The 23165-nt window shown below is 38.5% G+C and overlaps 1 protein-coding gene across 1 annotated transcript; it reads left to right on the top strand.

The window, feature by feature from the left end:
• Positions 1 to 9686: 9686 nt before the first annotated feature.
• LOC104454177 (regulator of nonsense transcripts UPF2) lies at positions 9687 to 22928 on the top strand. The gene is made up of 18 exons (XM_010068948.3): positions 9687 to 9848; positions 10123 to 10215; positions 10335 to 10422; positions 11756 to 11958; positions 12175 to 12519; positions 13512 to 13616; positions 14160 to 14287; positions 15012 to 15185; positions 15328 to 15409; positions 16631 to 16939; positions 17017 to 17214; positions 17357 to 17458; positions 18213 to 18464; positions 18570 to 18788; positions 19235 to 19405; positions 20157 to 20342; positions 20645 to 21112; positions 21879 to 22928. Exons 2-18 carry the CDS (start codon positions 10153 to 10155, stop codon positions 22380 to 22382), a joined length of 3597 nt encoding a protein of 1198 aa, XP_010067250.1. The 5' UTR covers positions 9687 to 9848; positions 10123 to 10152; the 3' UTR covers positions 22383 to 22928.
• Positions 22929 to 23165: the final 237 nt, after the last annotated feature.

Raw genomic sequence — 23165 nt, 5'->3', positions numbered from 1 at the left:
ATTTTGGACAATTTTTTCAAACTCAGCCCATCCTCGACTTTCCCCTTCTTCGATTGAGAAGGTAAACCGCGTGAAACGATAAGGCTTCGGGGCCAAACCATTTGCGTCGGATTGCCCAAGCACAAATATATCCTCCCTCTGAATTTAATTTTTCAATTCTTTATTTGTAGGCATTTTGTTCAATCGAACGACGTAGTACCGGACACGTCATCATCGTGCGGGCGTCAACGTCGTCTGCAGCAGCATCGGCGCACCTTTGAAAAAGTCCATTTTTTTCTCTCTGTGCACGTATTTGGGGAGAAACCTCACCCCCTTTTTTTTTTAATTGGCCTTTGCGAAAGTTAAAGTACAATCGTTTTTGGAAGTTTTATGTGGATCATGAATTATTGATAGCTGGAGTTGCCTGCAACTTGTATCCTTCTCTGTGATTTCCAGGAAGCTGCAACGAAAATGGTAGGCTGATTTGGGTTGGCCGATGGAATCGCGCAAGCTAGATTAGATTCGAGAGAGAAATCACGATTGCGAGAAAACGGAGAGCAACTAATACCTAATTCAAGTTATGAAGAGGGAACGCATGCTAAGGTTTGGCGTTGGAGTATTGCTTATTAGCAATTTATGCGAGAACTCAACTAGAAAATAACCGAAACAAGTAATAAATCATAAATAACCAGGAGTAACTAATTTAAGCAAAAGATCTAATCAAGTATGAACTGATTCTTCTTTAAAAGAAAGCTAAGAAAGATCATGTAATCGGGCAATCAATAATAGAACAGATGGATGGTTGTTCAGGAGTTCAAAGCAACTCATACTTTTTCTCAAAAAGCAAGTCTCAAATGGATCTCAGCTTATAACTCGTGGATTATTGGGTTTAATAGATTTTGAAAATGGTCTTCCACTTGAAATAAGAAAGGAAAAGATTATAATAAGGGGAAATGCTCCTATGGATTCACTTAAAAATGGTGGATTTGATGTTCATCGGACTTGGTCACATAGTGATCCTTATCATATTGGGAGGACTCCGATTGTGTTCGGATCAATTTTTTGAAATTTTATTTGATCCACGGACAATCGATGAAACTTAGTATGATGGACTAATATCGAATCTAATCAAAAATTCGTCTTTTGGCCATGTATCTTTATATCCAAAACGTAATTTTGTGCGGTAACCATCATGGTATTTACTCACCCAACAATTGATTTGTGCTAACAACATGAAGGAAACTTTTAGCATAAAAAAATGCATTTTTACTATAGGATCATTACATGATTGCGGTTACTAATCTTGCTCTTTGTTAATGGAAATGACTGGAAAAAGGAAGCATGTTCTTCACATGGGCGTTGCATCAAACAGTGTATTTTTTTACTCTCTCTCTCTCTCTCTAACCCGCAAATTGACTATGTGGTGGGGCTGTTATATTCCGTGTCGTCTGGTATATCTGCGGCAATAAATCTTTGCAGCAGAGGAAAAGTTGGAAAAATATATAATAAAAAAATCAATAGATAGGGCACGTTGAAAAAGTGGCACGTCTTGTTACTTCATCTTTCGATTGATGTGCGTGCAGTGCAACTTGCCCAATTTTCACCGGTACTCATCAAGACAAATCTCCTATTTTACGAATGTTATATGGGGCCTTTTGTCTCGATGCCATGAAATTAATAGCAATTGCTCGTACATGTTCATGAAATTTGCTGCGGTCATTAAAGGCGCGTACATGTTCAAGTGCATATGTACATGAGCTTTATTCGATATCATTGTTGCCCCCACATAGATATTTTCCAGAATATATACCACTATAGAGCATAGATGATAAGAAAAATAGGAAGTTGTGCATCGCTTTGAGCACAAAGTGGATCCACGTGTTCCTCTAAGTTAATATTGACGCTCTCAAATTATGTTAACAAATGAAAACAAGTGAAATCCCTTTTTTTTTCTTTTTTCTTTTTTATCTAGAATTGTGATCTTAAAACTTGTCATGTAAAAGATCAATCGATTCAAAAACCTAATTTATTTCGATATAATGGAAAATATGAACATTTTTCTTTTTATTACTAGACATAACTTGAGACCTCCTGACCATATAAGAGGTTCGGAAATCTTTGAATTTGAATAGGGACCTTTTGCTAATACCATTTGGAGCTTTGTAGGATCAAAATCAACAACTAACTACTCTAAAATCTTAAGCTTGTTAATGAAGACATACTATGATACTTAAATATTGTAACAAGAATTGCACGAACATTATGATCATGCCCAAATTAGGGTCACAATTCTCAGCATATCAATTTCTTGTTTTGCTCAATTACGTAAATGTTGTGCCCCTCTCAATTTAGCCAGCGTTGGCTCCATTTGATGTTTGATAGAGTCGGAAACGTGGCGGACGGAATCTTGTCCTTCAAAAAGAAGTGGACAGGACTCAGGAGTGTACGTTTCTTTTTATCTCTCTTGTTTGCTGTCTCTGTTTGTCCCTCCGTGAAATTCGGGGATGATACCAGGCACATCAAATTACCCTGAACTCTTCTGTAACGCGACAAAGAATTGGGAAAACTACAAAAACACATTCATACATCGTACGAAGTCAATCATTCGATTCGTCTTCTCTCTAAGGGAAAGCTGGGTTTCCAACTCCGGGCATGAATATCTATGTTCCCCCAGGAAAATGATGCGTGCTCTATCAAATTTGCAACTTTGTGGCCGGAATTCGTTGAAGTACATTGAGAATATTAGCTTCTTCTTATAGGCTACTTTGACTCTGACCGAGAACATGATTGCGAGTGAAGCAGACCGAAAACACATTTTCTCCATCTGTTGGGACCGATCGTTCCAAGAACTTCATTCATGTCGAATCAGAAGTAGGTTCTGTCCCCAAAGAGAGAGATAAGAGCAAACAGGAGGCGGCAACCGCGGAGGGTGTCCGAATCATATATATATCAGGCCTCGAGCAAATAGACTGACCCGCCCAAGAAAGGTCCCGAAGTCAACCTGCTTTTTGATCCCTTTCTCCGTGCTTGTATCAAAGACACCGAACTTCGATCATCCACTGACATATGCTCGTTAGAAATTATTAAAACATGATCATGTATATAGTTTTTCATTTTCTTATCTAAACCCACGAAGCACTACAGCAGAATGAGCAAAAGCATACCCATGAGCAGAAAAACAATCATCAGTTATTCGTAGTCTATCGCTGCCTCATCGAATTCTCTACGGCAATTGCGGAGTTTTAATCATGCATTTAAAGATCCGAGGACTACTCATGCTTGGCCAGCGAGCATGCGCTTATCTCAAGAGGTGTTGCCGAGTCTGGCTCGTGGGCAACACAGTTTTTCTTCCTTCCGAGCCTTGCCGGTGATGCTATATCAGCCACTTTCTTCGCAACCAACCTGAATATCCGAACTTTGATCTGTCCTCTCTTCGGAGGCAGCCTCACTTTCGGATTCTCCTTCGAGCTTTTTGTCATCACGCTCACATTGGACATTTTCTGTGACCCTCTCTCTGCGCAAGGGAAGGGAAAGAGAAATCTCAAGAGGCTTATCAGAGATGAGCAGTGGAAGTGGAGGAGTGTCTGGCTGGGTTTCGGTTGAGAACATACCCACTATCATTTCCCCTGTTACCCACTGTTTAAATTTACCTAAGTCTTGTTAAAAAAAAAAAAAAAACACTCCAACCTCAATCTGGGTGAGTACCAAATTCAACAACAAACACCAGGGCGCAAGAGAAATCGAAGCATGAGTTGAGCGGTGTTGTATCGCGTTGCAGAGGAAACATCACAGGAATAATGGGAATGGAGTTGCTGATTACCTGAAATGGAGGAGAATTCCAGGTCTCCGGCTTGAAGCAAATGTTAGCCAGAAGAATGAACGATCGGGTTGGAAGAAAGTGAAATACAGGGTTTTCTCCTTTTGCATTTGAGCTGGGGTAGAGACGAAGCTTCAAGGGAGCTTCGCGCCAAATTGTTGTGCGCCCCTTCGTTAGAATTTGATAACTTTTTAAATCGTTGGTACTTGATATTGGTATTATATCCTCGTATGCTCGGAAAAAAGCTCGTCTTACTATCTAAATCTTTCCAAATATATGAATACCGACAAGTTAAGTGATCCATGATTTCTTATGTAATCTCTCACAACTTTAAATATACAGGGTTCATAATCGTCGGCCAATGATTGACCTAATATAGAACTGTGCACGAAGAATTAAGTCAACGTCCACCTTCCGCCAAAGTTTCGAAGAAGACGGTAGATCTGTCTCCATCGAAATGAAATCCATAGCAAACAATTTTCTGAGGTGATTTGTTGTAGGAGTTTTTTCTGCTAAATATAAAAGTTAATAAATTCGAAGTGTGGTAGTTTTGTATACAAAAATTGGTAGTTTGCAAATTATTAGAAAGAGTTCGTAATTTCGTGAAAGTGTGAGCAAATTAACGATAATTTACTTATAGAAAAGTTCCCTATCATTTTTTTACAAACAAATTTTTTCACTCCCCGACACTAATTAAATTTCAGGAGAAGAAAAATATCTGGACTTTTTTAGTACACACTTCCTTGAAACATCAAGCTAACACATTTAATCGCCAAATATTACCTTAACAAATTTTAAAATTTCCATTTGCAACGTTTTCTGCTACATTTTATTGTGGTGGGAATACAAACAAAAAAACACATGAAAATTTAAAGTTGGGAAACGCATGAAAAAAACCAATTCATCTCTGCAATAAAACCAAACATGCACTTAACTAAATAAATGCACCCATGTTTTGAAGAATCGCGTTTCAAGCTCCGTTCTGCGAATTAGCAGCGACAGGGAGCGAGTCGATCTTGAAAGCGGGGATGAGAACTTGAGGGTTTTCTCTGTCCCGGTAGAGCGGCATCCCAACCTTGAACTCGGTGGTCTGGACCTCCGCCACCTTGCCGGGAGCGTCGGTAGGGACCGTCGTGGGCTCTGCCGACGCAGTACGGAGGGTCTGACCGACCAGCAACATGGCAATCAGGACCCAAGTCGAGATGATCTTCTGGGATGAAGCAATGGCCATCTTCTCTTTGCTGGTCTTGTCTGCCGATGTTTCGTTTGCTGGGGCTCAAGGCAGAGATTGCAAGAGGAAATCAAGAGATCAAAACATGGGATTGACAGTTAATTGTGGCTGTTAAAGGAAGTTCTATCATGGGATTTGCTGTCTTTTGACGTCAGGGAGCGGTCAGCCTTGCAACCGTATTAACTGCTATCAATTTGTTTTCCGGTTTTTAGCATCGATATGGATATTTTTGGTCACCGTTTGGTTGTCGGTTGCGGTGATGTTTGACCCGAGAAATGGAAAGGGGGAAAATCATATCGAGTAAATTATTTAATCGGAATGTGGTTTTGGTAAAGAAAAACAAGTATTCAGAAGAATTGCCGAATTGGCAGTGGATTGTCACGAGAGCATAACTGTGGAGAAATTATATTTTTTTCCACTTCATGAAACTTAAAGCATCATTAATGAAGATATGAAGGACTAATTATAGCGATTCAGCAAATTAGTTCTGAAGTAATAGTTATTTAACTTATTTTTACCAAAGAATATATGATATGTGAAGTTATTTTTGCGGATAAATGGTTTTTTGTATTATCTCTATTAAGCAATTCTTATTATTTATCATAAATCTTGTAGATACTTTTCTAAAAAATTATGAAGTATTTGAATTAGTAAACTTACTATGAAAGTGCTACTATGTGCTTTACTAAGCAGTAGTTCGTTCTACATATTATTAGGTAAAGAAAGTAAACAAATCACCATTCAAGTCCAGAGGTTATTTCCACATATTAAAAGAAATGGATGGAAGTTATATGAATTTCCACATAATAATCATTTGAAATGAGTTATTTCGGTGCCCATTATATGCAAGCACTTCAATATGACGTTCAATGTCAATAAATTGACGACTTATTTTATTCTCAATATTTATACTCGGATTTTAAAATTGACTTTCCATTTGTCAGATTATTAAAATACACGTCTAAAAATGAAAAAAAAAATCTTCCTTTAAATAGAATATATCAATAAGAGAGCAAAAACTTAGTTTGCCGTTATTGTATACACAAATTCCTTCAAAATAAGAATATGGATGTCCTTAAATTAACTTTTCTATCGCTAAATTTAAACATATAAGATGGTACACATTTTATATAAACTCCAATTCTATGATGGTATGCGTAAATAATAACACCAAATATATGTATATTGAATCATGTGATTTGTGAATGACTATGAATTGCGGAAAATTACCAAAAAAAATAATTATATATATAAATCTATTATACTTGTGCCGATTCAAAACATTTCAATTTGGTAAATTTGGTAAATTTAATCTTAAATCTTTAATAATTTGTGAATGTAATCCATTTGGCCAATTCTCAAACCAAATTCTTCTTAACAATTTGCCAACGTAATTCATTCGACCAATTTTGGTTAGAAATTTATGATATAAATACCAATTGTCCTACATCGGTTGACACTAAGAGAAAACTTTATAACTTTTTCTAAATTTTATATTCATTTTTCTTTTCTTTTTTGATTTGATTTATTTTATTTTTCTTAATTGTTAAGGGTTGACAAGAGTTGGCCACTAGGTGAAGGCCTACAAGCTCTTGTGGGTCTCACTCATAACTAAACAAGGGATGTGACCCTTGGACAAGGGCCGGTGAGCCCTCATTGGCCACAATCCTTTCCCGCACGAGTCATAAAAGGGTCGTGACCCTTGCTCATAGTTGGGCAAGGCCTGTGAGCCCTTGCCAACCATGTGTGAGGGTAGCGAGCCCTCATCCGGTGGCTAGTGAGGCCCGTAACCCTCAACAATTGTGGGCAAGGGTCGCACGGTCTAGCCTAGTGGATGTGTGGGGTGGGGGGGGTTGGTAGTGTCCAAGGGGAACAAGTTCTTGTTTGGTGGTTGGTGAGGGCTGCGACCCATGACAACTGCAAGCAAGGGTTTGCAGGGCTTAGTCTAGTCCTTGCCAATCCTCAGGCCGTGGCTTGCCCTTAATAATAAAATAAATGAAACGAAATAAAAGAAAAAGGGAAGAGAAACAAAAAAAATTGACAAATAAAAAAAAATCACATCAACATCCATTGTGTCTTATAAAATAGTTGACATCCACATCATTAATTTATGGTCAAAATTGACCAATTAGACTATATTGACAAATTATTAAAATGTTTACAACTAAAATTTACCAAATTGAAATGTTTAAAATTGAATTGGCACATGTGCAATAAATTTAAGATTTATTAGATAATTTTCTCCAATAATATCTGATTTTGGCTTTCCACATGGAGTCTGATTTATAATCTTTATTTGCTCGTCACAAGTAACTCTTCTAGCTTGTTAATTACTTTAAGTTGCTAATTTAATCTAGGAAAAACGTGTATACTAGTAAATTCATGCAAAGTGCGGTCAAGCAGCCATGTTTAATGCGAACAAGGATGGTTGAAATTTAACATTATATTATTCACAAAAAAAAAAACGATTAACCGAGACAAAAGGCCTCATCATAAAAGATATGGTTTCACATCATATGAGATCAAAATTGAGAATGGAATTGAAATTCAAGAGATATGCGATGCTCTGTAAATTTCCGGTAAAAGAAGATTTTGAATTTCCAAGAATGCATCTTATTAACAAAAAGGAAAAAGAAAATCTAGTGGTGTGCAATGGAAACCGTCCGAACCGAAAATTACCCAGACCAGATCGGATCGGTCGATTCTGGGTGATTCTCGGAGAGAGCAGTTTGGTTCCCAATTCCCATTCTTGGAACTGGTGGCCGATTGGTCCAGTTTTCGATTCCAGAGTGGGAATTGGACTGATTGGATCGATTGGATCGGATTGGATCGGATCGGTTGATAAAAAAAAAAAAAAAAAAAGCTAAGAAAGACCCTTTACTTTACCTCCCCTTTTGCTTTCCCTTCCCTTTCGATGAACACCCAGGTTTTTTCCACATTAATAGCTAGTTCTATAGACCAATTATACATGCATATGTCCAGTGCATCAAGCTGGGAAATTAGAAATTTTCTTCCCATTTGTAACAAAAAAGGAAATACATATAGGTTTGCTATTTCCAAGTACATCAAATGAAGTAAGGCCGCGTTTGATCGTCTAGATTTATAACCATGATAGAACTGGATATTATTTGATATGAAATCTTGGGATTTTTTTATATCATATTCACTATTTGGTGAATCACAGTTTTAAAGTCGAATATATTCACATTATATTATGTATATTTTTTTAATATAAATGTCATATCATTGTAAATAAACCTAAAAGTTCATAAATGGATGTGGTGAAAATCTCTCGTGACACTATTCCTTAATTTATTTTTATTTTATTTTTCCTCTTTAAAATTATTTTCTATATTATTTATTTTTTCCCCTTTCATCATTCTTTATTAAAATTTTATCAAATAGTAACCGCACTAACATACCTAAAATACAAAAATACATAAAATACATAATATATATAAATGTATAATTTATAGATTGAATGTTTATTATAAGATAGAATTAAAGTTGAATATATAAATTAAAATAAGATTAATTAAAAAATAATTTTTAATTTCTTAAATTATAATTCAAATATTATTTATATTGAAATATAATTTTAATTTTGTTAATTTAATAAGTTTGTTATTCGAGAAAATAACTTTCCTATTATGGACAATAAAAATCCTATCCACCTTTATCCTATATTTTCCATGTGATAATTTTATCCGGCCTATATCCTTATTATATTTGACTTTATCTTATCCTGAGCAAGCATCAAACGTTTATCATATCCTATCCCGCATTATATCCTGACCGCCAAATGTAGCCTAACTATATAATGACCAACGTGTATTCGTTTCTTATGTACACCTAAATAGCTCAACGTGTATTTCATTGCATTTGAGCAATTTCATATGTTGCAATATTACAACACCAAGGCACCTATTTCAATTTGTACTTTCTCATCGGGCACTCCCACCTCTAGTCACAGATTTAATGAATTGTACATCAGTGAATGGTGACAATAGAAAAGGATCGACAACAATTGCGATCTAGAACGAATGACATGTATCTTCAATTTTTTTGTTGTCCTCATGCTTTATGATGATGTTTGCGTTCCATCCAGTACTCGAGGTTAGAAGTTGACAAGAGCATGCCACTATCTTATCTAAAGAAAATGACAATGTTCGCAAACTATTGGTGTGAAAAAAATGATTTAGTTTTCTCTGCTAGATGACAAAATAGAGAGGGTGCGAGGAGAGTGTGATTTGAACCTCAATCCGGTGCTTAGACCAAGGAAATAAGAAGCAAGTTGTAACATTTTTCAATTTATTTTTGTCCTCAAATGGCAAATTACCTATTCCATCGGACCAAACTATTAGGTCGGTACGGTTCCGGGTCCCAAGACTAGTCAGTCCAGTTCCCGGTCGTAGAATTTGGGATTGGTCCTCCCGGTCCAGTGCCCAGTCCCATCTTGGAGTCGGACTAGATCGGGAACTGATCAGTCCTAAAAAAGTCAAATATATCTGGTGGAAAATAGAAACCTAAAACAAATTAGCTTCCTGAATATTTTGCCCGTTCATTTTTTTTCCCAAGAAGCGCAAGCCACGTTCCACGACACGTCGTATCGGGCGCACGACGTCGAAGTCGCGCGGAACCGAAACGCAGAGCCATCTTCTTCTATCGGGACCGTTTCCCACCCTCGTCGCTCACGTCAAGAAGCACCACGTCCCCGCCGTGCTTTCCTCTTTCCGCCAGTCTCTCTCTCTGTCTCAGAGTCCGTGCCCTTCCACTTCTCCGGCGCCGGCGACGCCCTCCGCCCTCCGCGATTCCGATCAGGTGAGCGAATTCGCGCTCCCGGGAACGAGCCCCGGGGACGCGCGACGACGGAGAGAGCCTGCCGCTCTTTCCCCTCTTCCGCCCGCTAGGGTTTCGGTTCGATTCGGTTTCTCCCGTCTCCCCCGCCCCGATCACCGTTTTCCGTCGCGCGTCTAGGAGTTCCGATGGGTTCCTATTCTGAATTGCCCCCGCTCTTACGTGCTTCTCGTGTCTCGGCGCCCTGCGATCTCCATTTCGGCGTCCTCTGTTAACTAACGTCACTATGTATCCCCAGGGTTCTTTGAGGAAGGGGAAAGCTAGCGGGATGGATAGTAACGAAGGAGAGAGCCGTTCCGGCGGCGAGCAACACGGCAAGCAGGATGATGAGGTGGGTTCTCTGTCTTGCCTCGACACCTGTCAGTTGCGAGCTTCTGTGAAGTGTGTATTCTGATGTCCCGATGAGCTGATCGATTCGGCCGTATCTGTTGTTGTGTTAACTTGTTTCAGGAAAATGTTGCTCGTCAAGAGGAGCTCAAGAAGTCGATCGACGCGAAAATGGCTCTTCGTCAGAGCAACCTGAATCCCGAAAGGCCTGGTAAGAAATGACGCAGGTGCCGTGTAACTAAATTGTCTTCATGGATAACTTAGCACTTAGAAGGATGGGTCCTTGAATGACTGTCGAATTGGGGTGAAGATGTCTTTTTGTCCATTCATCTAGTTCTTCCTTTGTTGGTGTCCAGAAATTGCGGTGATGTTGAATTGAGGTATAGGCTGTATATGTTGGGGGGGGGTGGGGAGGGAGGGGTTTGACCTTAAGCTGTGCAGGTTTACTATCCCTCCATTATCTTGTGCAAACTCTGAGAAACAGTAGTCCTTATTCCCAAGAGATTGTAATTTGACTGAGGAGATGCGGATGATTGAGGGAGAGATAATGAAATGACGTCAAACATGGATGACTCACAATGACGTTAATTAGATTATGAAATACCTTTCTCATTTGTATCCAGTGCCATTAAAACATTGCATGCTTGTTATGGGTTGTTGCAGCATGGCAGGGTACATAAGAATTCACAGGTTAGGTAATTGAAAGATTCCTAGGTGTTATTTTGCAGTTCGGGTGAAAGTGAAAGAAACTGCATTGAGAGATCTTAACGAGGTCTCAATCTCAATTTTCTGCTGCAAATGTTCTGTTTCTGCTGCTTCTGAGTATGGCTGGGTATGAATTGTTTTTTCATATGAAGAAGTATGTTTTTGTTACTACTCTTGGCATTATTTTTTGGCTGGTACTGAACAGAGAAATATGTCTTCATTAAGTAGCAACTCTTCCACCAATCCGATCAAAGTAGCCACTTTGAAACTTTTTGTATATAAGTTATGGAGAGATATGCCTAGATAGATGTTTTGAATTCTCTTGTAAATGAACTCTTTGTTTTCTGGAGCTTTTTCTGTTCAAGTTTGTACTGTGTTGCTCAATGTGTCTATGCCTGATAAACATGGTGGGGTTGAGAATCAAACAATTAGAATGTCTTATGAGGTAGTTAAACTGCTGTTCACTTAAAGGCTGGAGGCCTAGTTGGGTGACTTCTTGTAACTTCCTATCCAGAGACACATGGACCATTTGATGGATTAGAATCGAAAAATCACTTCTCTCACTGGGTGCACTATGATGTATTTGTGATTTGTGATGACTTTGGTTTGGGTAGTTTAAAAGGGGTTCTGTTTGGCTTTCGGCTGTTGAGAAATGGGGTGTCACATTTGTACGTAATCACTTTCTGCAATTTTATTAGGAAATCTGACAAATCCTTGGTCAGGCATAATATTTAAAATGGGCAATTTTATTCGGAAATCTTGAAAATCCTTAGTCAGGGATAATATTTAAAATGGGCAACCCATCTCCTGCTTCTTAGCTCATCTGTGCCTCCCTGCAGACTCAAGCTTCCTGAGGACACTAGATTCTAGCATCAAGCGCAATACAGCGGTGATAAAAAAGCTAAAACAGATAAATGAAGAGCAGCGAGAAGGGCTGATGGATGAGTTGCGTGGAGTCAATCTTAGTAAATTTGTTAGTGAAGCGGTGACAGCCATATGTGATGCCAAACTCAGGAGTTCCGACATACAAGCAGCAGTTCAGGTAGTCTGCAGATTCTGGCTGACATTCTTTAGACAGCATCTCATATTTTTTTGAGCACATGATAAAGCATGTATTATCAAGAAATATCTAGTCATTGTAAATTATGGAGATCCATGAAATGTTTGCCATTGATTGGAATCATTTTTTTTTTTTGCATATTGCTTTCAATTTTTTGTCCACACTCCTTCCTGTCTGATACCCTTATATTCCTTCTAGATATGCTCATTGCTTCATCAAAGATACAAAGACTTCTCTCCAAGCTTGATCCAAGGACTCTTGAAAATATTCTTTCCTGGAAAATCTGCGGATGACTCAGATGCAGATAGAAACTTGAAGGCCATGAAAAAGCGCAGCACTCTCAAGTTGCTTTTGGAGCTTTACTTTGTTGGAGTTATAGAAGATGGTGGGATCTTCATAAATATCATCAAGGATCTGACAAGCTTAGAGCACTTGAGGGATCGGGATACCACTCAGTCGAATTTGGCTCTGCTTGCTAGTTTTGCTCGGCAAGGAAGGATTTTTTTGGGTCTTCCACTTACTGGACAAGAAATTTATGAAGAGGTACTTCTTTTCTCTGGTTGTTTGGATCTTGTTTAGGTTTTTGTTGCCACAGACAATAAGTTATATTGTTAAAAAAGGAAAATCTTTGCAATTAAGAGCTTGGATTACTTTTTTTTTTTTTTTTTTTTTTGTGAGACTGGTGGTGGAAGATGTCATATCTTTCTTCTGGGTAGAGTAATGCCATAAGCAAAATTGCTTAGTGCCCTCTCTGTACACTGTCGACAATATATATGAAGGTATACTCACTCCTATCTAGAAAGGTCAAGCATCAAGGAAGCAATTGGCTGAACCTGTATATTCATGTTTCCACTAGTCTGTAATCTTGATAGCCCATTCCGCCACCACACACAACCCCCCCTCTCCCAGCCCCTCTTTTCCTCTCTCCTTGCACAGACGATATGCCAGGCCTGCTATTTTACTTCCTGCCTGACAAGCTTTTTCATGGAAAAGAGACTAGTTTTGTAGCAAATTGAGATAAATTGTTGATATATAGCATTACCCACTGGCCTACCTGGGCAAATGTTGAATGTGACTGATATCAATCTCTCAAACAGATATGATGATTTTGAGCATTTTATCCACATGGAAGGAATAATAGGATTTTAGACTTTCCTTGATGTATTTGGTAGCTATCTTACTGGTTTCAGGTTTGCTTCATAATTCCCGAGCATATTCTAGCACCTTTCTTAGTCCACATGCTTCCTGGCAGAATTCTATACAAGTTCATGATCAGAGTCTCTCTTGAGCCCTAGTGTAGACAGTCTTATCACCTATCAAGATTTTGGAACTCTCTCTCACTCAAATCAAATCAAATTGCTTCAAGTCACTGGATAAAATTCAAGAAAATTCAAGAAAGCATATAAAAGAATTTTGTTGCTCAAAATGTGTACCCTTGTCTATTTTATACGCATGCGGCAGCATACTATATGTGAATGCCTACTTTTGACTATTGCAATTTTTGCGTTCTTTATCTTCTTGCCATTTCAATACAGTTCTATAAGGGCCTCAACATAACAGCAGAGCAAAAGAAAATCTTCAGGAAGGCAGTTCATGCATATTATGAATCTGCCGGTGAATTACTTCAGTCTGAGCATGCGGTAAGAAATATCTTTTTACTCACTATATTGGTGAGATTTTGCTCTTTTTCTCTCTCTCCTTTTTTTGGGGGGGGTCGGGGGTAGAGAGAGGAAAGGTGGAAAATATAAGAATGCGTTTTACCTTGTTTTGAAGTGTGAGGAAGTTGGGGAGATGGAAAGTGAGAGGAAACTTGGATGGATATCGTAAAGAAGATTGATCCTCAAAAAGCAATTGAAATAAGGAGATGAAATTTGGAAATCACTAATTTGTCTTTTAAGAATGTCTAGTCCTTCACTTTCCTTTTCATTATTTTCTCTTATCCAAACACAAAGGAGAAAATTGTTTCTACTCCCTCGCTTTCTTTCTTAACATTTTCTTTGGTCCTTGCTAGTTTTCAAACAAAACAGTTTTAAGTAATCAAACTTTAATTCATTTCCATGCATATTCTGCTCTATGTTGGTTATCTGATGATTCCTCAGAGCACAGTCTTCATCATTCTCTCATTACTGATCTTGTAGTTTATGTTTTAGTTGACAAACTTTCCTGCAATTATTGTATGACAGGCACTTAGGCAAATGGAGCATGAAAATGCAAAGATCTTGAATGCAAAAGGAGAACTTAGTGACGAGAATGTTTCTTCCTATGAAAAGCTACGGAAATCTTACGACCATTTATATCGCAACATATCCTCGTAAGTAACTCCTCCCTTTTTTATACACCTTGGGAAAGTAATATGGTTCATAATCCTCTCATAAGTGGACAACTTTTGTTTTCTGTAGCAACATGCTTGTATCTGATATTTAATGCCTGCTGCAGGTTATGTTCCCATTATCTTCACCCTAATTGATCATGTGTTTTGTGCCTAATTTGTCATATTTTGTGCCCTTTTAATTAGTTGTGGAAGTGTTCTGGAATATTAACCATGCTATCAGGTTGCATGGTAGTGTTAAAGGGATGTACCTGTCTGCAATTTGGCAGTTTCATACTATTCCTTGTTATTGAAGTTTAATTTCATAATTTCTTTTTTTTTTGAAAATTCTCTCTCTCTCTCTCTCTCTCTCTCTCTCTCTCTTCCCTTCCCTCCTCGTCCTCCTGCCGATTGAGTGCTTTTTTTAAAAGAGTTCTCTAGGAAACTTGGTCAATAAATTCCTTTTAAATTAATCTCAAAATTCAAGTTTTGTCAAATACAAGTTTGAGTCTTTCAGATATGAGCCATTTCTCATAATGTATTTGCTATCCAAACTAAGGGAAAAATCAATAATGGTAAAATGTTGCTGAGATTTCTAGTGCATCATCTCTAATTAGATGCTCATCTTTATACATTGCCTTGTGATCAAAAGCACAGTCACATGCTTGTGTTTTCACTTGTGAGATGTTATATTTCTTACGGACTTACAATTGGCTCAATTTCACAGTTTGGCAGAATCTCTTGATATGCAGCCTCCAGTGATGCCTGAGGATGGCCACACAACAAGGATGACCAGTGGAGAGGATGCTTCTTCTCCTGCTGCGAAAGATTCCTCTACAGCAGAAGCATTGTGGGATGATGAAGATACAAGGGCTTTCTATGAGTGCCTTCCTGACCTTAGGTTTGTGATACCGGATGATTTTGTTAGTTTTTCACCAACTCTTTAATTCTGAGCAGTCATATGTCCTTTATGAAAGCTTTTTCCTGATTTCAATCATCCAAATTCGAACTCATTGAGTTGCTTAATGATTTAATGTTCCTAGAGCATTCGTTCCGGCAGTATTACTTGGGGAAGTTGAGCCTAAAGTGAATGAGCAATCTACAAAGACACAAGATCAACCAACTGTAAGTTAACAGCAATATGAATCGAAATTTAGTTTCTTGAGATTCAAGTCATTGCGCTCCCTCCCCTAATAGTGGTAGTCAAGTTGAGTGAAATCTTTCTTATTCTATTCACTGATGTTTAAATGATTTTCTTGGGATGCTACACTAATTTTCTTGCCCTACTTTTGTTCTTTGTAATATCTTAATCACCACTTCCAAGTGCCATTCTTCATGAAGTTTGAGGATCACTAAGTGATGGTAGTAAATTCCTTTCTATTATATTAAGCTCAAGCTCAAGTCACGTGCAACGAATGACAAATATTGCTTGATACAAATCACAAGGATATTGTTTGTCATGCCTTTTTGGAAGTTCTTTTGTTGATGTTGGGGATAGGCTTGCATTCGGGTAATATAATGAGTTATTTTCTTCTTTCATGCCATTCACTTCTTACTATATTGGTGCATCATGCTGGGTTTTTTCATTAATTTAATGACCGATGGGATTGAGACTCATCTATTTATTTTAGTGGCACATTTGTTTTCTGTTTTTCCTGTAATCTGTAATGAATGGATGGTGCATTGCATGTTCAGCATTGGTTTTATTGTGAATCGGATTATGAGTCTCTAGACTTAACACTGCTGGTTGGTCAGATTAGTAGTCTATAGCAGTAGATTAATTCAATTTGGATATGCTGAGTACTTGATACGCGAGCACATAGTCTTCATTGATTCGATAGACTAATCTGATATTCATTTCTTTTCCATATCAAGGGTTTGTCTCTAGAACACTGTTTTGATGAATTTGATTGCTAATGCTGTGATCTGATAGCCCTTAAAAAATTTTTGTCCTACACCGGTGGAAATTTGTTTCATCTTTGTTTGGCCAAGTCTTTTCATCTTCTTCCCTTGAAAGTTAACTTTGATTTCTTATTTTCAATTAAATCCTTGTTTGTTCCAATGTCTGAATTATAGGTTCCCCCCTTCCCCTTTTTTCTCTTCAAAATGTAGAGGAGCCATATACATTTACTTGTATGCTTTCTATAATACCGTTTATATTTTTCCAATCCCTCTAATCTAATTATGTTCTTCTGGGTTTTGCTTTCAAACCATTAAAAACTGTTCTGTATGGATAAGATCAGGGGCATGCAGGTGGCTTCATATTCTTCCATTGTACATATTCTATTCTGAGATTCTTTCTAGGCTATATTTTCTCATATTTACTTGGCTGTTCTTTTGGAGAAGGAATCAGCAACTGATCCTGAACGAGGTCAAGTAATTGCTGAGGAAAGATTGGAGATATCTGTTGAACCAGGCTCCTCACAGGAGGGAAAAGTTTTTGAGAAAGGGAAGGACAAGGAAGAGAAGGATAAAGAAGAAAAGGATAAAGAAAAGACAAAAGATATGGATAAAGAGAAAGGCAAAGAAAAAGAAGTGGAGAAAAAAGTGGAAAGTGAGAAGGAGAAAGTCAAAGGACTGGAAGGAACTAGTTTGGATGCCCTATTGCAAAGGCTTCCTGGTTGTGTGGGTCGGGACCTTATTGATCAATTAACGGTAATCACAGTTAATCTTTGGTCTCTCATTATTTTTACACTTTTATATGGTAACATCAATTATTTTTTTATGTCCAGGTGGAGTTTTGTTATGTAAATTCAAAGTCTAATCGTAAAAGGCTTGTGAGGGCGCTTTTTAATGTCCCCAGGACCTCACTGGAACTGCTTCCCTATTATTCACGGATGGTTGCCACACTGTCTACTTGCATGAAGGATGTATCTGCTATGCTGCTTCAGATGTTGGAGGAGGAGTTTAATTTCCTCATTAATAAAAAGGTGTGGCTGGATTCTGGAGCTTACAGCTTTTGCTTTCTCATAACTTGCTTGTCATCTTACATCCTTACATCTACAGGATTTTGGTTTTTTGAGTGCTTTTTTTCAATTATTACAATGATGGTCAAATTCGATTTGTTTGCAGGACCAAATGAATATAGAAACTAAAATCAGAAATATTAGATTTATTGGAGAACTCTGCAAGTTCAGGATTGCTCCTGCTGGCCTTGTTTTCAGTTGTTTGAAGGTAAGCTGCATCCAACCAAGCATCTCACTTCTATTGACATTCTGTGAGCCTTGGATCTTGTGTTGAGATCTCCATTGTCTTATTTTTTCGTTTGTGTGGATTCGCATGTGTTTACACTGCAGTGAATCCTTTTAGCTATTTAAGCACAGTGAGGATCATTTTATGCTAGTGGAAGGTCAGATAACTATATATGTGCAAAATGAGCACCAGAGTATAGCATTTTCCGTATGATCATGAGTTTCACAAGTGAGGCGGTTAATGTGTAACAGATTTTTTGTCCTAAGATGTGGGATTATTAGTTTTCAATTATTGTGTGATTTTGCACTTAAAAGAGCTTTAGTCAAGGGGACAAGTAAATTGACGTATTGGGTTTTCTAGAGAGCTATTCAAGGTGGTGGAATTTATTAGTCCGACTCAGTTTCTGAGAACCATATAGATGCATATCAAGGAGCTTTTAAGTTATCTAGATTCTACTGCACCCGTCCCACTTCTAGAAATTGAGGAAAGAAACACATCTGTAAGAGGTTTTTTTAAGTTGCTTATGTGGTAAGGAAACTTGATGTAATTTTGGCTGAATTTCAAACATAATGCTTCACTGTCTCCACATTTCTTTTTAGTTTCCTATGCATTTGTTTGCTGTTTCCAATGAAATTCAGGTATTACTTGACTATACAGATAGCAACATTACTTGGGTTGAGAAAAGCAGCTCATAGCAAAGTATTTGCTCACTCATTTTTGCTTTTCTTTTTTCCAGGCTTGTCTAGATGATTTCACTCACCATAACATTGATGTTGCGTGTAATCTCCTCGAGACATGTGGTCGTTTTCTGTATCGGTCTCCTGAAACTACTGTTCGCATGGCTAACATGTTGGAAATTTTAATGCGCTTGAAAAATGTAAAGAACCTGGATCCTCGACATAGCACCCTTGTAGAAAATGCTTATTACCTCTGCAAACCACCTGAAAGGTCTGCACGAGTAGCAAAAGTTAGACCACCATTGCATCAGGTATCGTTTCTTTTCTTATTCTACCTGCCATGATTTCAGTGATCCCAGTAATTTTAATTAATGCTACAATTTTCTTTTTTTTGCTTTCCTTTTCATTTATGGCAGTACATCAGGAAATTGCTTTTCTCTGACCTGGACAAATCTTCCATTGAGCATGTGCTGAGACAACTTCGTAAATTACCATGGAGTGAATGTGAAGCATACCTGTTAAAATGCTTTATGAAGGTTCATAGAGGAAAATATGGTCAGATTCACTTGATTGCTTCTCTGACTGCTGGTTTAAGCCGCTATCATGATGAATTTGCCGTGGCCGTTGTTGATGAGGTTTGTTTTTTTAAAACATGTTCCTTTTACTGGATGAAGTTTGTTGTGTTCAGTATTTGTTTTTTGAGCCATTGGCTATTTAATCGTCGAGGAGCTCACTGACATATCTTTGGTCCTGTTTAATCATGAAGCTAGTGATAATTGGTTAATCCAATCCATTCCAGTTGAGTGTTTAAACGTTTTGACTGTTCCCTGTCCCAGAACAATCCAACTGAAAATTTACAGAAAGAGGGAAGGGGTAGGGAAATATTACTAACTTGCAGATGAGTACTGGATGTAATATTAGGCTTGTAGTGGGCGTAGTCTTCCAACTTTTGATCTAGCTTGGAGCAAAATGAACAACTTACATAATGAAAAATGAGTATTGGATGTATTTGCATGCCTGTTCTCTTTGTATTTGATTGAAAAGAACTATTAAAAGTGTGGCCTTTTGTTATTAACTTCAGGTTTTGGAAGAGATCCATCTTGGACTTGAGTTGAATGATTATGGAATGCAACAGAGGCGGGTTGCGCATATGCGCTTCTTAGGAGAGCTTTACAACTATGAACATGTAGATTCATCTGTTATATTCGAGACTCTTCATTTGATTCTTGTTTTTGGCCATGGCACAACGGAGGTATGGAGTTAATTCCTTTTCTTGCTTGAAGTTCTTTATAGTAGCTCGTTTGAATGATTACGGAATGCAGCAGAGGTGGATTGCGTATACTGGGAGAGTTTTCATCCTTCCTAGAATGCTATTATGTGTAATCCTAAAGACTACTATGCATAAATCTACTCAGTATGGTTCTGCGCGGTATGCATAATCCTAAGGACTACTATCCACAAATGCTATTATGCATTTGTGGAGAACCTCCCCATCATCTACGTAATCATAATGACTATTATGCATAAATCTGCTCATTGTGGTCCTGTAAATTTGAAAAATGCGGATTATTTGATGTCACGATAAGATTTTCCTGTTATCATCTGATGAGAATTGCATATGTTGTTATTGTTTCATTCTGAATGTGAAATCTCACCGCCAGCTGTTACGCATTTCTGTTCCTTTTTTTAGAAAAGACCAAACAAGTGCTTGTGGGCCTCATGGCGTTATTATCAGTTTATACTGAGTGCTGCCATGTGTGGCTAATCCAAGTTTTGGTGGGTCTAATTGTTCATATGATAGCATTAGTATTGTCTGTGTTGAGTATCTTGTAAATTTAAATATCATTAACATGAAATCATGATTATTGTCACTGTGTGAAATTTTTTGGCTTGGTCAGTGGGTTTGGCAAAACCTCAAGCTACATGTCTTTGAGTTTTACATGTGCTCGTTGCTTGACATTTGAGGACAATAATCTGAGTAGTTTTAATATCTACTTGACCAGCAAGATGTATTAGATCCACCAGAAGACTGTTTTCGCATTAGGCTGGTCATTACACTTCTTCAGACCTGTGGCCATTACTTTGACCGTGGCTCTTCCAAGAGGAAACTTGATCGTTTCCTGATGCATTTCCAGAGGTACATTTTGGGCAAAGGTGGATTACCATTGGATGTTGAATTTGACTTACAGGTCAGTAGTTGCTCTACATCATGTGAATGTTTCCTAGATTGAAATGAATGCATAGGACATAGAGGAGTAGTTTGCTACATGACTGTAGTGTGCTACAGGACTGTCTATTGTATAGACCAAGTGGGTTGCACTTTTCTGGAATGCCCTTAAGGACCGATATTTTGGGCTGACACAGGAAATTTTTAGTTTCTGTCCTCTTTCTAGAGGTTTAATTGCTGAAATCATGCTGCTTTCATGACAATTTTTGGTTGTTTGATCATTTCCTCATACAACTGTGGTCTTTTTACAATCTGGAGTTACAGGATTTGTTTGCGGATTTGCGTCCCAACATGACTCGATATTCGTCCATTGAAGAAGTTAATGCTGCACTGTTAGAACTTGAGGAGCATGAGCGTACTGCCTTCAGTGAGAAAGCCAGCAGTGAGAAGCACTCTGATGCAGAAAAGGTGGCAGGGAAAAGTAAACACGCAAACTCAGCCAATGGCCGAAATATTGAAAATGGCGGGGAGGAAAATGGCGAGGTGCACGAGGATATCGCTGACAGCGACACTGATTCAGGTAGCGGCTCCATGGACGCAGGACGAGATGAAGAGGAGCTGGATGATGATAATCCTGATGATGGATGCGATAGTGACGATGATGAAGACGAGGATGATGATGCACGTGGATCTGCTTCGGATGAGGATGAAGTCCATGTGAGACAGAAGGTAACGGAGGTGGACCCCTTGGAAGAAGCCAATTTTGAGGAGGAACTCAAGGCAGTTTTGCAGGTACGGCAAAAGCCCATTTGGATTGACTTATCATAAGCAATAAATAATTTTTTTTTTCAACAAAGCGCAACAAAATTGTTTTATCTCAAAAAAATAATGAGAATATTCTACATGATTTTGAATGAGTTAAAATTCCAATGTTATCTTTAAAGACTAGAGGGGTTAGACATTGAATGACCCATTGCGATTTTATTAAGGTCAAATGGCAAGATTAATCCTATTCTTTTCAAGGGTTTTCAATGTTACCCCGACCTTTCAATCCTATGAAAAAAACGCCCAACTTTTTTTTCAAATCTCTTGTTTATCTATCCCAAGTCCTTTAAAACCATTTCTGATAGGGAATATTCCATTAAATTCTTTCCCAAATTCCAAATTTGCTGCGACTTTTTTTTTTTGTCTTTCTCCGTGATTTCCTTCCACCTTTTTTCTTTCATTTTTATCTTTTGCGCTGCAAAATATTTTATGATTTTACATCTATATTTTGAATACCATAAGTTGTCTTGAATCACTTTCGTAAATAAAGAATAAAAGTTTTATATATATATGGCCTTCATGGGAATCTTATATATATAGCTAGAGTGGCAAGAGGGTAACTACACTAGTTTTTGGATGGAATCTAATCATGGGATAGATTTGACATGAGTCCAAAAGGTGAGGATTTATTTAGATTACATAAAAGGACGGGTATAAAATTGAGATTTGGAGAAAAGGTGAGATTTGTATTGAAATTTGTCGATTTTGTTAATTAACGGAACATTGGGTGCAGGAGAGCCTGGAGCAACGCCGACTAGAACTCCGAGGTCGGCCCACTATAAACATGATGATACCAATGAGTGTATTTGAGGGGTCCACCAAAGATCATCATGGAAGAGGGCTTGGGGGAGAGAGCGGTGATGAGGCCGTGGATGAGGAGGGTGGAGCACGCAAGGAGGTCCAAGTCAAAGTTCTTGTGAAGCGAGGGAACAAGCAACAAACGAAGCAGATGTATATTCCTCGGGACTCTTCTCTAGTGCAGAGCACCAAACAGAAGGAAGCAGCTGAACTTGAAGAGAAGCAAGACATTAAGAGGCTGGTTTTGGAGTACAATGACAGGGAAGAAGAGGAGCTTAATGGGCTAGGGAACCAGTCTTTGAATTGGTCTCAGAGTGGTGCTGGCAGAGTGATTAGTCGGGGTAACAATTGGGAAGCTGGTGGTGGGAGAACAGTTGGGACCCGTCACCGTCATTTAAATTATCCTGGAGGCGGGGGTTACTATAGTAGGAAGAGATGAATATTTTCCTCGCCTTAATTCCATGAAGGAACGATGTTACTTTGGCCCTACTTGTCCATCCGACATTGGGGAAGTTACTGCCATTTGGTCACTATGGGACTGAATCAGCTGGCACAATGCATGAGATTTTCCATTTCTGGTGGAGGTTGGCGGCATGCAATCCTCACCCACTGCCGAGATTATTGCCCTGAATACGCAAGATGGAAACATCCTGAAAGTGGAGAAAAACAAGATCCGGATCACTGAATTGGTGTGTTTATCCAGTGGCGTCTGTCTGTGCATTATACATGCATGCGAAGTTGTGCTCCTGTAATTGATTTTACGTGCGTCAGAAGAGGAGGTGGATATGCAAGCTCTATGCTGTTGTATAATACGCAAGCTAAGGTTGTCTGATCAATAGCCGAACAGAATATGAACTGGGCCTCTGAATCTATGTGTATAAGCTTTTCTCTGATGCGAAACTATGCACGCGTCTCCTTATTGCCGGCATGAGATTGAATGGAGAGCAAGTGTGCAAAATAGGGTTAAAAGATCTGTTTGACCGTTTCTGGCTGGAGTTCCGATATCGAAAGCGCTTTGTGGCTTCTGGCTGGAGTTCCGATCTCGAAAGTGCATGTGGCAGACACAAGCCACAAGCGCTCATGTCGTGTTTCTTATTGTAGTCATCCATTTAAATAACCGCCGGCATGTTTCCCTCCCTGAAATCGAACTCCCAAGCTCGCTCTTGCTCGAGCATGAAGCGTATCGTGCGAGATAGTTGGCTTTTGACGAAGCGCCGTAAAA

This window comes from Eucalyptus grandis, chromosome 7 (assembly GCF_016545825.1).
Source record: "Eucalyptus grandis isolate ANBG69807.140 chromosome 7, ASM1654582v1, whole genome shotgun sequence".
Taxonomy (NCBI): Eukaryota; Viridiplantae; Streptophyta; class Magnoliopsida; order Myrtales; family Myrtaceae; genus Eucalyptus; species Eucalyptus grandis.
The sequence above is the reverse complement of the archived record's forward strand: the minus strand, read 5'-3'. Positions and strand labels throughout refer to the sequence as shown.